We start from the raw sequence: 16,788 nt of genomic DNA, 5'->3' as shown, positions 1-16,788 counted from the left end.
TCATTTTCAGCCGAGCGGTGTCCGTGGAATACGGGCGACAAACTGAGGGCAAAAAACTGACACAAGGACCAAACATGGATTGTTTACGGGTGAACAGACCGCTTGTCATAGAAGTCATCACAGACACGGATGTGTGAAAAAGGCCCAAGCCAGGAAATGTAAGGGTGAAAAATGGCTGCCCCATTCACTGACTACAAGCAGAGATCTTGAAACCATGAAGAACAAAGAAGCCACAGAGAACAGGCTTTCCCTTTAATGCTGCAAAACTGAAATACAATAAGATTGCAGGAGGGTGCAGGGGGCAAGTGTGAGGTTCCCTGAGATGGAAGCAAGAGAGACGAGCGAGGTGGTCCCCCAGCGGCCCCCCCATAATCCAGAGCGGCCTCAGCCCCTCCACGTGTACAACACAAGTTACAGATTTATCGGTTCTGTGCTCAGAGTGGAAGACTCACAGGAAACCGAACATAAACCTCAACCGCACAATACCGGTGAGTACACAGCAGCACAGAGGATTTCAGGAGAGGAGTGCGCTGATCTTGTGGAGGTCACAGACTGAATGTTACATAGTGGAGGGAGCAGAGTCCTCTCAGCAGCACAGAGGATTTCAGGAGAGGAGTGTCCTGATATTGTGGAAGTCATAGGATGAGGGTTATATAGAGGAAGGAGCAGGGTCACAGCAGCACAGAGGATTTCAGCAGAGGAGTGCGCTCATCTTGTGGAGGTCACAGACTGAATGTTACATAGTGGAGGGAGCAGAGTCCTCTCAGCAGCACAGAGGATTTCAGGAGAGGAGTGTCCTGATATTGTGGAAGTCATAGGATGAGGGTTATATAGAGGAAGGAGCAGGGTCACAGCAGCACAGAGGATTTCAGCAGAGGAGTGCGCTCATCTTGTGGAGGTCACAGACTGAATGTTACATAGTGGAAGGAGCAGAGTCCTCTCAGCAGCACAGAGGATTTCAGGAGAGGAGTGTGCTGATCTTGTGGAAGTCACAGGATGAGAGTTACATAGTGGAAGGAGCAGGGTCCCAGCAGCACAGAGCATTTCAGGAGTAAACCTATTAGTCTTGTGAGAATTACATACTTTAGACAGGAGGAAGCACTCAGCAGCACAGAGTACTTCAGCACAGTGATTCTCATTTTCTGTTACGGCCGGGTGACCCCAGGTGGGTGCAGAGTCACAGGGTGAGGGGTACACATTTGTGTCACCAGATGACAACAAGCACAGACAAAACCCTGGTCCAGAAACAGAGCGGCCGAATCCACAAGTCCAAACGTGGAAGATTGGGAAGACCATGAGATGAGCAGAAAATGGGCGGATCAGACGCACGGGCAACTGGTGGAGGCGGCAGCGTGACCCCGCGGAGGTGACACGTGAAGACCATGAGATGAGCAGAAAACGGGCGGATCAGACGCACGGGCAACTGGTGGAGGCGGCAGCGCGACCCCGCGGAGGTGACACCATCACCACGGCCTCATGTGAACAAAGCTCCAGGCTGCCCAGACACATGCTCTGCCACTTTCTAATACACTTTGTGTTTCACAATCTCTGCTTGCTGTCCATGAATGTAACACACCGTTTACCCACAGGATGAACACCTGTCCTAACCTAGTGCTACAGACATCTGAGGATTTGTTACAATTGTATCCAGTCTAGACAAACACATCAGCACAAATCTCTCTCCTGTCCTGATACTTTGTTACACGGCATCAGTCTGGAGTCCTGGAAGTATTTACCAGAGGCTACACCGGGCACAACTGTTACAAACCCTCTGCTGTGAGAAGTGTCGATTCTGGACAGAAACACAAACGATATAAGAAGGTTGCAGAACTTGTTATAACACGGCTTAGAGGTCACGCCCAATTTTGCAGTTACTGCTCCAATGCATCTGAGAGAAGATGGTCCTAAGGAACAATATCCTTCTGTTTTATGTACAAAGCTCCTATATGGCTACAGGTAATGGAGGAGCCACCTGCCCTCCAAAAAGCAGAGGAGACTGGGGCAGACTGATCTTGCATACAGAGGATGACCTCCATCATGAAGGATGATGATGGGGCAATCCCTGTGATTCATCTACTAAGGCTTCGTTCACATCACTGTTCTGGCTTTCCGTTCTCCTGCTCCGTCTAGGAGCAGAAGAACGGATAGGACGGAAAAGGCACATAACTGACGCCAAACGGAGTCAAACTGAGCCCTTAGGACCCCATAGATTATAATGGGGTCCGTTATGTTTCCGTTGAGAAGATGATTTTTAAGCGGAGACAAAACTCATGCATGCAGGACTTTTGTCTCCGCTTAAAAATCCTCTTCTGAGCGGAAACATAACGGACCCCATTATAATCTATGGGGTCCTAAGGGCTCAGTTTGACTCCGTTTGGCGTCAGTTATGTGCCTTTTTCGTCCTTTCCGTTCTCCTGCTCCTAGACGGAGCAGGAGAACGGAAAGCCAGAACAGTGATGTGAACGAAGCCTAAGGCTGGGGTCACAGACATCCGCTGCGCTCGGCCTGAGCCGGACAATGATAACACATCTGTGCACATTTCTGGCATACTGCATTTTACTCTCAGGCAGGGGGCGACACCCGACGCACCGGATGCCTATAGGAAACAATGGAATCAGTCCCTGGCTCACGCCGGAGGGACACTATGACTAGTACCTGAATAAGGGAACCCGGGGGCGTTGCTGCTGTGCTGTTGTCATCCATATGTATTGTCGGTGTATTGACAATCCTATCTGGCAGACCATTCAGAACGGATCCAGTTGTATTATCTCCCAAATGAACAAGCCGGCACTAAATCCATTGTAAGTGGATGGGCATCAGATCCGGGTTTTTTCGTGTCGGATTCGGCAGCATTGACTGACATTGTGTTTCATGCTGGAAGCGTCTTGATCAGTATCCCCATGATGCACACAAACGCTTCTGTGTGCATCACGGGAACGCAATGCATTCTGTTCCGTTTTGTCCCCATTGACAATGAATGGGGACCAAACGGAAGAGTTCTCAATACGGATCCCAATGCTGGAAAGGGAAACACAGATGTGCAATCAGCCTGACACATGACTGGAGGATGAGACTACACAGGGTGCGCTTGTAATTCTAGAGACGCACAGATCTGTCTGGAGCCGAGCACACAGATGGGAAGGTTTTTTTTGTTTTGTTTTTTAAATAAAAGACTATTTGCCCTAATTTTATGTAGCAGATGCATTGGAGCAAGCAAAATTGTTGCAGAAGTGGACAAATCCGTTAAGCTTTATTAACATAAAACTGGAGCCCCCGATAAATATTGCGCACAGCGGGGGGGGCTCTCCCCAGGACGTGAGATTAGTAACAGAAGGATGTGTTTAGCGGGCGGCAGCGACACACAGACAGACATCTGCCGCGGTGACTGCAGGAAGCGTCATACATACTTTGTCTTTTTTCTAATCTCCTCCACCAGTTGCTTTATGTGGTCCTCCATGAACTCTATCTTCTCATTTTTCCGGGCGTGCGCCTTCTGGAGACGGATTATTCTCTCGATCAGGACGGCTTTGTCCACTTCTGGGAAGCTATCCACGGCCGTCGTGGTTCCCGTGTTTTCTGGCGATCGGTCCTCGTTGTTTCGAGTGTTGAGAGAACCTGCGGGGACAACACATGAGAAAAGATAAGCAGCGCCTGAAACCGTTTTATTTTCGTTTCTTTTGTACAGATGTATTCCCATGCGGGAAAGAACTCGGACAACCACAGTGTGACAAGAAAACTTACCGGAAGAACTGGAGCGGCTGCCCATGCTGCTGACATCTTTCTCATAGTTGCCGTTCTCCATCTGCTCCATCTTCTTTCGTGCTGCAAATGCAAAAATGCAAGAAAATAAATAAACATTCAGTTCTTCAGCGCAACAACGCTCCCAAAAGGTCTCTGCACCACTGGGTGTTGTACAGCAAGTGCCGCCATTTGTACTGCTGCCCATAGAAGACTACAGACTTCCCCCATCATACATAGTAGAGTGGCGCTACTGAGCAGATATTCCCCATATTCATACAAAACAAGTCAGGAATAAGTGATCCAGAATCCAGGACATGATTTCTATCACCCCACAGTCCGGCTCCCTGTGACGCGCTGCGTGTGGCATGTGTGCAGCCTCTCACAGCAAGACCTGTGCATGTGCCCTGTATCCTTGCCTTCTAGTATGACTGTATGTGTCATGCATACGCTGTGGATTCCCTTTAAAGGGCATTTGTCAACAGGATCAACCCTATTAAACCAGGCATAATACCTGGTAGGGTTGTTCCTGCTTGCTAAAACGATACCTCAGTTATACTCCTCTGTTGCGTTGTCCCTGAGAAAAATAACGTATTAATATGTAAATCCGGTGTCTGGCGCACCACAGAGCAGGTCCTCGGAGCACCACAGTTCCTCCGCTCTGCACTTTGACAGGACCAGGCATCTGGAATGCGGCAGTGAGATCCCTGACCCTGTCGATCATGAGGACAAGTGCAGAGCAAAAAAAGCTCTGGTGCTCCAAGAGGCCCCCCCAGACCTGCTCCTCGGTGCACCATAGACCTCATTCAGATAATAATAGAAAGTTATTTTTATTATGGTGCAATGGAGGAACATAAATGAGGTATTGTTCTACTCAGCAGGAACAACCCTACTAGGCATTATGCCTGGCTTAAGTGGGTTGATCCTGGTGAGTGACCCTCTTTAAATTCTTCTTCTCACCTTGCTGAAGCTGTTTGGCGAGATCCTTCAGGTTGACGGCATGCTTCCTCTTCTGGGTGCTGACATCATTGTTCAGCTCCTCAATCCGAGTATTCAGTGAGGCGGCGCGCTGCCGCTGACTGTCCACCTCCGCCTGCAGCGCCTGGATCTCCTGCTTCCTGAGAGCTTGCTCTGCAGCCAGCCTCCGCTCCTGTAAGAGAACAGGACACAATACTGTAAGTACAGAGCGCAGCGTGCGCCCTAGTGCACCCTTTTTTGAGGGTTTTTGGTAGCCCCCCCTCTTGAGACCTGCCTACTTACCGGATTTTCTGTGCTTGCTCCCCGCTCCTTCTGTCCTCGGCTTCAGATGCTCCTCTGCGCTCTCACAATGTCAACTGCTTTTTGACGCTGACGAAGCAGCATCATAACAGAAGTTTATATCCTGGGAGCGCAGTGCAGCAGCCGAGGCCGGGGACAGACGGAGTGGGAGCCATCACTGCCTAAGAGGAAACTTTACCAAACACCCTCGCCAAAGTGAAAAACCCCTTAAAAAAGAGCTGAACCTGAACATAACCACAATTTCACCCAGGTGGCCTCCCCCCCCCACCTGATATGAGCATCAGCAGTGAGCCCAGTGATGTCACCAGCACTAATGGGCGGGCTTTAGCCGTTTTACAGGCTAGGGCAGCGCTAAAGCCCACCAATCAGAGCCAGTGACGTCACCGAAAAGAGCCCTTGCCCTGAGCGATACAGCGCAAGGGAGAGCATCGGAGCATGGAATGATGATAAGAGGGGGCTGCCGGAGTGGAATTGTGGCTATGTCTGGGTTCAGCTCTGAACACGGACAACCACTTTGAGTATCTATACAGCTCTCTATAAAAGCATCGGCACGTCCCACTATCCGCCCTTCCATTCCTTCCTGCACTCATCATATTATTACTGTACCAGGAACCTAAAGTTCTTTCCTCAACATGCATTTGATGTAATTTACCTATCCTATTCTCATTATTTCTTATTCATTTCTTGAAAAACTACTTACAATTTAAAGAATAAAAAAATGCTTTAGTCCCTTTCCTGAGCAAAACCATCATGGGGTTAAGGGGTTTACCCACCATGAGACAATTATTGGGTTGAACCAATCTACAAACAACCCCCGTGTCTACAGACTAACGTTATGGCGCCCTCTGGTGAACCTTTCAGTGCCTCTCAAAACATCCACAGTGCAGGCCTATTTACTAACCCTGAGCAGCCATGCAGCCGATCGTCCCTGATCATGGGCAGCTCACTACCGTTATCATCCCCTCTGTATGGGGATGGATGATGGCTACTGCAATCATTTGCCCCCATCAGACAGTTTCATTGTTTGTCAGCAGCATCCCGGGTTACACAGCACGACATGCTGGCGACAAGCTTTTTAAATGGCTGGTCGGGTGGGCGGTGGTACATCTGCACAGACCAATGCCCGGGGTCGAGCGTTCTTCTGAATGTTTGTTTCCAGTATCTGTCCCAATAATCCACCAGGGCCCTGGCTGGCCTTGATGATGCACGTGGTGCACGGCCGCACACTGTGCAAAACTGTGCTGCAATTTAGAGGAATTTAATCAAATTTATTCTAAAGCTGCAGAAGCTTTAGGTATAGACAGTGATGCTACATCCAGCTGCATAGGTTCCACATGCTCCGTGTCCTGCACACCAGTGCTGGGCAGAGGTGTGCCGGTCACCCAGTCCCGACGTGCCCTCACAAGGAATGGATGCTGCAGTATTTCCTACCAGGTCAGTGTTGCTGTGCAGGAGCTGCTCCAGTTGGGTGCGCAGCTCGCCCTCACTACACAGCAGCTTGTCCAGGTGAGCCTGTAAGGAGTTGTTCTCGGACTGGATCTGGGCGTTCTTACTGGTCAGCTTCTCAGTAAATCCCAGCAGCTCAGACTCCCGCATCCTGCTCCCCTCTATATCCCGCTGCAGGTCAGAGATGACCGAGTTCAGGCTGCTCCCTTCATCCCGCAAGCTCTGAATTTCCTGTTGGTCCCTGAAGAGAGAACAATTAAAACAAACATTACAGTAAAGAAAGCAAATCAGCAAAACCTAGTGTAAAAAATACATCACGACGTAGTTGCATCATCCATCCTCCCATTCCTGCAGGTGACAACTCCTCACAAATACACAATGCAGCATCTCCTGCTTAACCCCTTAAGGACCCGGCCATTTTTTGCAAATCTGACCAGTGTCACTTTATGTGGTAATAACTTTAATACGCTTTGACTTATCCAGGCCGTTCTGAGATTGTTTTCTCGTCACATATTGTACTTCATGACACTGGTAAAATTGAGTCAAAAAAAATTAAATTTAAATTATAAAAAAATTTCTAAATTAAAAAAAAAAAAAAAAAAAAAAAAAAAAGGAAAAATTAGCAAAATTTCCAAATTTCTATTTCTCTACTTTTAGAATAGATAGTAATACCTTCAAAAATAGTTATTACTTTACATTCCCCATATGTCTACTTCATGTTTGGATCATTTTGGGAATGACATTTTATTTTTTGGGGATGTTACAAGGCTTAGAAGCAAATCTTGAAATTTTTCTGAAAATTTCTAAAACCCACTAAAGTCACTTTGTGAGGCTTACATAATAGAAACCCCCCAAAAATGACCCCCATTTTAGAAACTAAACCCCTCAAGGTATACAAAACTGATTTTACAAACTTTGTTAACCCTTTAGGTGTTCCACAAGAATTCATGGAAAATAGAGATAAAATTTCACTTGTTTGGCAGATTTTCCATTTGAATCCATTTTTCCAGTTACAAAGCAAGGGTAAACATCCAAAAAAACTCAATATTTATGGCCCTGATTCTGTAGTTTACAGAAACACCCCATATGTGGTCGTAAACCGATGTACGGGCACACGGCAGGGCGCAGAAGGAAAGGAACGCTATATGGTTTTTGGAAGGCAGATTTTGATGGACTTGTTTTTTGACACCATGTCCCATTTGAAGCCCCCCTGATGCACCCCTAGAGTAGAAACTCCAAAAAAGTGACCCCATTTTAGAAGCTACACCCTCAAGGTATTTAAAACTGATTTTACAAACTTTGTTAACCCTTTAGGTGTTCCATAGGAATTCATTGAAAATGGATCTGAAATTTCAGAATGTAACTTTTTTTGGCAGATTTTCAATTTTATTCATTTTTTTTCCGCTAGCAAATCCAGGATTAACAGCCAAACTAAACTCAATATTTATTGCCCCGATTCTGTAGTTTACAGAAACACCCCATATGTGGTCGTAAACCGCTGTACGGGCTGAATTCTGGTAACGACAGCTGCTGAGCTGAACTTCAATACAAGACCCAGTACAGAGAGGATCCGGGTCTCCTGGTACCTCTGGTGCCGCTGCTCCTGCTCCTCCACCACCTTCACCTTCTCCTGCAGGTTCTGGATCTCCGCCTTCTGCCGGTTTATCAGCTCCTTGTATTTGGACAACTCTTCCTCCGTCCTTAGCCGCTCGGCTTCTAAGCATTTTACCTGCATGACAGATGAGATCGAGTGATTTCCAGCTTTCACTTTAAGCTGCTACATTCACTATTATAGCATATAATCGCAATCAGCAGGGGCCCGGGCTGCTGGAGGCCCAAGAACAGACCACTGTCAGCTGTAATGGATGGCAGCTACACAAGGTTCCCAAGGGCCAAATCCCCAGTAATCCTTGTCTTAGTTATGTGGAACAGCCCTTTAAGAAGTACAACAGTTCAAAGCTAGGCCAGGAAGTTTCTGCCCCCCCCCCCTCTTCAACTATCTTGCGCCATTTCTTTTAAGGGTCTTTTATGTGGCACAAGGGTTGTTGCCCCACCAGGTGTCAGAGCCCTTCTGCACCCGCTACATGGAGCAAGTGTGGAATCTCCTACAAGAAATTCCTTTACTCCAGCATCCAGTACTCCAGGAAAGTCTGTTGGCGCACATATGACGCTACCTTGGTTCGTAGTGTGCGGAGCTCGTCCATGCCCTCTGTAAACGTACGTCTCAGGTCGTCCAGCTCCTTCATTTTAGCTTGGTGAACCTTAGAATCCCGTTTATTAAAGAAAAAAAATAGAATATGATGCTGCTTGCCAGTGCAAGATTGAAAGCGAAGCATAAGATCATTGACTTTTTAATTTACTGTAAATTTTTCATCATTTTCGGGTTGCTGCTTGCTGCCAGTGAATGGAGAGATTTCTATTTTATAGAAAAACGCGTCCTGATCACGTCCAGCTGCAGGGTCTGTTACAGTGTGTCGGAGGTCGCTCTTGTAACAAGCCCTACATCTGTGTCAATTAGATAAGGATAGGGCAGGATATCGGCCTCTGAATGTAAACCATTAACGTTTCCATTCAATGACAACAAGCAAAAAAAACAAACAAACTGATTAACCCGTTACATGAAGTTTTTTTTAAGTGCATTTACCTCCAAATGGTCAGATTTCTCCTGCATCTGCTTCTCTAGCTCCCCTTTGGTGACCCGCAGCTTTGCATCCAGTTCATTGGATTTAATTTCTTCAGATTCCTAGTGAGAGAAACAGTAAGTGACATCTGAGAACAGCCCCCCCTACAGGGCAAGTACAACTCATCACATAGCTGGATATAGCACACATAACACGGAGTAGATCCTAACCTTTGTTTCATCAGCTCTTAAGGCTGTATTAACAAGCCCGATTCTGCCGATTGTCCGGAAGGAAGCGTTCCTATCTAGCATCCTCCCTGGTGCCCGGTGGGCTCCTAGCATCCTCCCTGGCGCCCGGTGGGCTCCTAGCATCCTCCCTGGCGCCCGGTGGGCTCCTAGCATCCTCCCTGGCGCCCGGTGGGCTCCTAGCATCCTCCCTGGCGCCCGGTGGGCTCCTAGCATCCTCCCTGGCGCCCGGTGGGCTCCTAGCATCCTCCCTGGCGCCCGGTGGGCTCCTAGCATCCTCCCTGGCGCCCGGTGGGCTCCTAGCATCATCCATGGCGCCCGGTGGGCTCCTAGCATCCTCCATGGCGCCCGGTGGGCTCCTAGCATCCTCCCTGGCGCCCGGTGGGCTCCTAGCATCCTCCCTGGCGCCCGGTGGGCTCCTAGCATCCTCCCTGGCGCCCGGTGGGCTCCTAGCATCCTCCCTGGCGCCCGGTGGGCTCCTAGTATACTAGGAGCCCACCGGACGTATCATCATCTCTAGTATCTAGTGTGCTCTTAAAGGGGTTGTCTCATCATGGACAATGGCACTGATGGGACCCGCACCTATATCGAGAACGGAGCCCCGCAAGTGAAGGAGGGTGCACTGCAAATGCGCAGCCGCCCTCTATTCATTTTCTATGGGGCCGGCGATGTGCGGTGCGCTCCTATTTACTTCTATGGGGAGCCGGCTTGTTGGTGGCCGGACCGGAGTCCTCCTGCCATCACCTTGCGAGGCTCCGTTCTCGATATAGGTGTGGGTCCCAGTGGAGGGACCTGCACCTATAAGACAATGGGGGAATATCCTAGCGATATGCCCCCATTGTCTATGATGAGAAAATCCCTTTAATTCCTGGCGTCCGGCGCACTCCTAGCACCATCCCTGGCGTACACATAATATAATCCCTATAATATAGTTGCAAAGTGGGAGGAGCTTGTCAAAGTAATGAAAAATAAAGCTTACATCACCTTCCTGATCCCCCTACGATCCAGCACCGCCGCTCTGTCCTCATGGCTGGGGACGAGGACAGATTGGAGGGATTTCAGGAAGGGAAGGTTTTTATTGTTTCAACAGGCTCAGCCCAGTGTTTTATTACAGTAAAAAAAAAAAAAAAAAAAAAATCTTTTTAATTATATTTAGTGTGTCCTGGTAGCTACTAGTGACATTCCTAAGGTCCTCGTGGGTTAATAAATATATACCGGGTGTTTAGTAAATACACAATCAGACACTTGGCATCTACCGGGTTAATAGTCCAGGATGAGCTTTGATGTCAGAGATGGCATTATTCAGTGTCTGCAATGACAGGGAAGTTAAAGGGGTTCTGCAGTTATTTTAAACTGATGCTCTATCCTCTGGATAGATCATCAGCATCTGATCGGCGGGGGTCCGACACCCGGGAGCCGCCCCGGAAATTAGCTGTTTGAGAAGGCAGTGGCGCTGGCAGTAGCGCCGCGGCCTTCTCGCTGTTTACCGCAGGCCCAGTGACGTCACGACTAGTATCAATGGCCTGGGTGCGGCTAAGCTCCATTCAAGTAAACAGAGCTTAGCCCCTCGCCCAGGCCAGTGATACTAGTCGTGACTTCCTCTGGATAGATCATCAGTTTAAAATAACTGTAAAACCCCTTTAAGAAAACACGACAGATGCCAGTCAGATCCCTGTTCCTGCCCGGGTCCCATAGATCCCTGCAGGAGGAGGGAGGTCTGCATGGCCGCCATTAAACGTACAGGAGCGCTCCGCTGACGTCTTTCTATGGGTTTGGCCTGAGCACTGCAGTGCCCAATAGGATGACGAGTGTTGTGGTGAAGACTGTACATAAGAACAAGAAGTGAAGTCCATGCCTGATAAGTCTTAATCATCTCCTGGCAGTTCCGGCGGATCTGCTCGGCTTCCTCCTTGGCTTGGTTTAGTTTGGCCGTTGACTCCCGCAGTTTGTCTTTGGTTTCCTGTTAATTAAAAACGAAACAAAAAAAAAATAAAAAGGAATCTTACTGAAATGTAAGATGTGAACTATGACAAATAAAGCTGATGTCCAGAGACCTAGCGTCTTACGGAGGTCAGGACATTAGTGTGCATTGGAGGCAGCAGCCATTAAAAACTCTGGCTTTAAGGGTAAATCCAGACGCAGCAGAGACAAAAATGCAGCAAAATCTACACGTGTTACAAGAGCTTCCTGTGAACACTGCAGAAAACGTAGCATCACGTGGCGGCTGCTCGAACAACGGCCATCCATGTAATACTGGAGCCATTTATACAGAGAGTAGCCCGAGAAGGTGGGACCTACATCACGTCAATATACCCTGATGGGACAAGCCTTTTATTGTTTTTGCGTTTTTGTTTTGCGCCCCCCGCCTTCCCAAAGCCATAACTTTTTTATTTGTCTGTTCACAAAATAATTAAAAAGGTGAAAAAAAATAAAATATTGGTTTTATTTTTTCGTCGCCATATTTTTACCCCTATAACTTTTTTGTAATTATGTGTACGGAGCTGTGTGGGGGCTCATTTTTTGCGAGGGGATCTGAACTTTTTATTGATACCATTCTAGGGTGTGTATGACTTTTTGATCACTTTTTATCAAATTTTTTGGTAGAAAGTGAAGCAACCAAAAACAGCTAATCAGCCTTTTTGACGCTTTTTTCCATTTTGCTGATTGCCGTATGGGGAATATTATTTTTAAACTATGGGCGTTTTCACACATGGCGACACCCATGATGTGTATTTTTTTTAGTTCTTTTATTTTTATTTTGCCAACTGGAGGGCGATTAGAATATTTTTTTTACACTTTTATAGTTCCCATAGGGAGCTATATAACAAGCAAATATTAGATTTCCATTCTCATAGACCTCAATGCACTTGCATTGGAGTCTATGAGAAAATTGCTAGTTTCCTATGGAGCCCTATTACAGGCAAGGTCTCCATAGGAAATACTATGCAGCAGCCTCCTGTCATTCACAAAAACAGGGGCTGCTGCACACAAGCTCTGGCTCTTCCAATCGCCGCACGGGGGAGCCGGAGCATCACTGGAAGCGCGCGCTTCCAATGTTTCAAGAGCTCAGATGCATCCGAGAGGTTAAATGTCCGCGGTCAGCATTACTGCCAGGTGTCTGCTATAAGAAACAGCAGGCCACCTGCGGCTAACCCTAACCCGCTCCGTTCAGGAGTGGGCGCCATCTTTAAAGACCCGGCCAGCGCTGTACTAGTAGTTAAAACATGATTAGTGTGGGGGCAGGGCACATACCTGCCCCTGTACATACTGATGTGGATGGTAATAAGGATCCACAGCTCTACAATAAAGCGACAAACATCACTGAGAACTATGTAAGTACAGATAATGTGTATAGAATACTGCCCCGTGGCCTTCATCTATTAGGGTGCATTCACACGATTGCAAAATACAGATGACATCCGTGTTACGGTTCTTTTTTTGTGGACCAACTGTGGTCTGCATTTGTGGCCAAGAATAGGACAAGTTCTATCTCCTGTGGACCAGGCATGCACACTGATGGCTTCCATGTGCCTTCTGCATCCGTATGTTATTTCCACAAGAGATAGAACAGGTCTTATTCTTCGATGCGAATGTCAATGGGTCTGCAGAAAAACAAAAAAGCAAACAAACAAACAGATGCAACATGGACGCCATCTGTACTTTGCTGATCTGCGTTTTGCAGACCTCAAAATACATAGCGCTTGTGTGAATGGACCCTTATATTGTATTTTTTACTGACCTTGTGCAAGTCCAGCTCCGTTTTTAATTTGTTATGAGCCCACTTCACTTTGATGGCGTATGAATTCACTTCTTCCTTCAGTTTTTCGATTTCTCGGTTCTGCCGGCTCGTCTCGTTCTCCTGGATCAGAGGGAATAACGACCTTTAAGCTAACGGAGCGAGTGCAGACCCCACCATGTATCACACGCCTTTACAGTGCTGCCCATAATTGTGCAAGGACATATGTCAGAGGTCAACGTACAGTATGCGGGCAACTATAACCCCCATCAACCACTGAAGTCATTTACTTCCATCCATCGACCATTTGATTTCAGTTCTGACCTGGTTTCCATCCCCAGTGAAGTGACTGCTGGGAGGATGGATGTAAACCTGAGATGACGATCACATGCAGAGCCTTACTTATGTACCTTGGCCTCGTGCAGCTGATGGAGCCGTCCTTTCTCCTGAGTTAGGATCTTGATCCTGGCGCTGTTCTTCTCAATCTCCTTGTTGGCTTCTCGCAGCCTCCGCTCCAGAACCTCTTTCTCCTTCCGAAGATCCAGAGACTCTTTTTCGCCTCTCACGTACTTCATCACCATCGCCTCTTTCTCTTGTCGGGCCTCTTCACATTTCTTATTGGCCTAGAAATAAGAACATGGAGGCATGTTACTGTGTGCGATAGAACAGACCTGATGTCGGCTGCTAGATCTACAAGCGCTCACACACTAGAGGAAGCTAGAACCCAGGAGCATGCGCTCTACTATACAAGACCTGGATGTCGGCTTCTAGATCTACACGCGCTCACACACTAGAGGAAGCTAGAACCCAGAAGCATGCGCTCTACTATACAAGACCTGGATGTCGGCTGCTAGATCTACACGCGCTCACACACTAGAGGAAGCTAGAACCCAGGAGCATGCGCTCTACTATATAAGACCTGGATGTCGGCTGCTAGATCTACAAGCGCTCACACACTAGAGGAAGCTAGAACCCAGGAGCATGCGCTCTACTATATAAGACCTGGATGTCGGCTGCTAGATCTACACGCGCTCACACAGTAGAGGAAGCTAGAACCCAGGAGCATGCGCTCTACTATATAAGACCTGGATGTCGGCTGCTAGATCTACAAGCGCTCACACAGTAGAGGAAGCTAGAACCCAGGAGCATGCGCTCTACTATATAAGACCTGGATGTCGGCTGCTAGATCTACAAGCGCTCACACACTAGAGGAAGCTAGAACCCAGGAGCATGCGCTCTACTATATAAGACCTGGATGTCGGCTGCTAGATCTACAAGCGCTCACACACTAGAGGAAGCTAGAACCCAGAAGCATGCGCTTTACTATACAAGACCTGGATGTCGGCTGCTAGATCTACACGCGCTCACACACTAGAGGAAGCTAGAACCCAGAAGCATGCGCTCTACTATACAAGACCTGGATGTCGGCTGCTAGATCTACACGCGCTCACACAGTAGAGGAAGCTAGAACCCAGAAGCATGCGCTCTACTATACAAAACCTGGATGTCGGCTGCTAGATCTACAAGCGCTCACACACTAGAGGAAGCTAGAACCCAGAAGCATGCGCTCTACTATACAAGAGATGGATGTCGGCTTCTAGATCTACAAGTGCTCACACACTAGAGGAAGCTAGAACCCAGAAGCATGCGATCTACTATACAAGAGATGGATGTCGGCTTCTAGATCTACACGCGCTCACACACTAGAGGAAGCTAGAACCCAGAAGCATGCGCTCTACTATACAAGAGATGGATGTCGGCTTCTAGATCTACACGCGCTCACACAGTAGAGGAAGCTAGAACCCAGAAGCATGCGCTCTACTATACAAGACCTGGATGTCGGCTGCTAGATCTACAAGCGCTCACACACTAGAGGAAGCTAGAACCCAGAAGCATGCGCTCTACTATACAAGAGATGGATGTCGGCTTCTAGATCTACACGCGCTCACACACTAGAGGAAGCTAGAACCCAGAAGCATGCGCTCTACTATATAAGACCTGGATGTCGGCTTCTAGATCTACACGCGCTCACACAGTAGAGGAAGCTAGAACCCAGGAGCATGCGCTCTACTATATAAGTACGCTTAGTGATGGGACACTTGGATTTCCTTAAGAGTAACAAAACTTTTATACTAACTTCTAATATGTTGTCCCTAACCCCGTAAAAAAATAAATTCTAATATACTTTATTCGTTTTCTATTTTTACTGTACTTTTTCAACCCTAAAGAGCACCATTCACTGGTACGCTAAAACTCAGTTCTCCCTAGCCGCTCGCAGCCTACATTCGTTTATCAACAAATATAGAGGGGTTTAGATACGGTGGGCTGCACAACAAAGTGGCTATGTACGCAGATGACACTCTGCTTTTTATGGGCGATACTGGTGCGTCCCTGGATGCGGCCATGGCATTGATTGACAGATTTGGTGGCTTTTCTGGGCTTCGGATAAATTGGCAAAAATCCTCTTTGATGCCAATTGATGGGCAGGCCCTGTCAGGCAGACAAGTAGATAGTCCGGTTCCCTGGGTGGATAAATTTAAATACTTGGGACTGTATATAACACCTAGACTGTCGGAATTTGAGGACCTTAATCTGTCCCCGTTGCTGGCTACTTTCAGGCTAAAGGTGAGGTCATGGTGTAGGCTCTTTCTCTCTGTGGTAGGTAGAGTGAACCTTTTAAAGGGTTTCTATCACTTCGTTTCACCTATTTAGCTTTCAGACACTAGCGATCCGCTAGTGTCTGCTTTATCTAACCATCCTAATATAAGAGCTTATTGTCCTGCCGTTTAGCTAAAAAATAACTTATATAGATATGCAAATGAGCCTCTAGGTGCTATGGGGGCGTGATTAGCACCTAGAGGCTCCGTCTACCTTAACAAACTGCCGCCGCCCAGCGCGTCCCTCCAGCCCGCCCATCTCCAGCTGAAGCGATCCTCTCCGTGCGCGTCTCTGTTTTGCGCATGCGCAGTGAATGTCTGATGCTTCCCTGCTCAGACATCTCCACTGCGCCTGTTCCTCGGAGCACTATGACGTCATCGGCGCAGGCGCAGTGGAGATGTCTGAGCAGGGAAGCGATCAGACATTCACTGCGCATGCGCCGAATACGAGGAGCATCGCATTCCGGAGGAGATGGGCGGGCTGGAGGGACGCGCTGGGCGGCGGCAGTTTGTTAAGGTAGACGGAGCCTCTAGGTGCTAATCACGCCCCCATAGCACCTAGAGGCTCATTTGCATATCTATATAAGTTATTTTTTTAGCTAAACGGCAGGACAATAAGCTCTTATATTAGGATGGTTAGATAAAGCAGACACTAGCGGATCGCTAGTGTCTGAAAGCTAAATAGGTGAAACAAAGTGATAGAAACCCTTTAAAAATGGTTATGATGCCCCAGTTGCTCTATGTATTGAACAATGCTCCTGTATGGATCCCCCTGGATAGATTTAAGAAAATTCACTCTATATTTAGGGATCTTATTTGGAAATATGGTCAGGCTAGGATTAAATTGGAAACATTGCAGTACTCTAAGTCGGAAGGGGGCCTGGCTGTCCCTAATGCATGGATTTACTTTTTGGCTTCCCAATGTCAGCATTTCAAGGGATGGATTAGCTTCCAAGTGGCGGATATGACAGGGCAGATACTGCAGCATTGGTTGGGCAGTCGGGACCTCATGGGTATTCTGGAAGGGTCAGGTATGCATGCTGGGAGGGAAAAACTCCCTCTTATCG

The 16,788-nt window shown here is 47.8% G+C and overlaps 1 protein-coding gene across 3 annotated transcripts in view; it reads right to left on the bottom strand.

Annotated features, from left to right (window-relative positions):
- CCDC186 (coiled-coil domain containing 186) overlaps nt 1-16,788 on the bottom strand; it is a 49,115-nt gene that overhangs the window by 11,935 nt on the left and 20,392 nt on the right. For 2 of the 3 annotated variants that reach the window (XM_040435201.1, XM_040435199.1), the window contains exons 5-14: nt 13,475-13,687; nt 13,068-13,187; nt 11,184-11,288; nt 9,107-9,205; nt 8,637-8,732; nt 8,049-8,191; nt 6,448-6,703; nt 4,699-4,888; nt 3,742-3,822; nt 3,408-3,615 (exon numbers count right to left, since the gene is read on the bottom strand). In XM_040435201.1, the coding sequence (XP_040291135.1) occupies nt 3,408-3,615; nt 3,742-3,822; nt 4,699-4,888; nt 6,448-6,703; nt 8,049-8,191; nt 8,637-8,732; nt 9,107-9,205; nt 11,184-11,288; nt 13,068-13,187; nt 13,475-13,687 (1,511 nt within the window). The remainder of the gene's footprint in view (nt 1-3,407; nt 3,616-3,741; nt 3,823-4,698; nt 4,889-6,447; nt 6,704-8,048; nt 8,192-8,636; nt 8,733-9,106; nt 9,206-11,183; nt 11,289-13,067; nt 13,188-13,474; nt 13,688-16,788) is intronic. The other variant, XM_040435200.1, reaches the window with a different exon arrangement.

This window comes from Bufo bufo, chromosome 6, assembly GCF_905171765.1.
Source record: "Bufo bufo chromosome 6, aBufBuf1.1, whole genome shotgun sequence".
Classification (NCBI taxonomy): Eukaryota; Metazoa; Chordata; class Amphibia; order Anura; family Bufonidae; genus Bufo; species Bufo bufo.
This window is presented reverse-complemented; position numbering and strand designations above follow the sequence as displayed.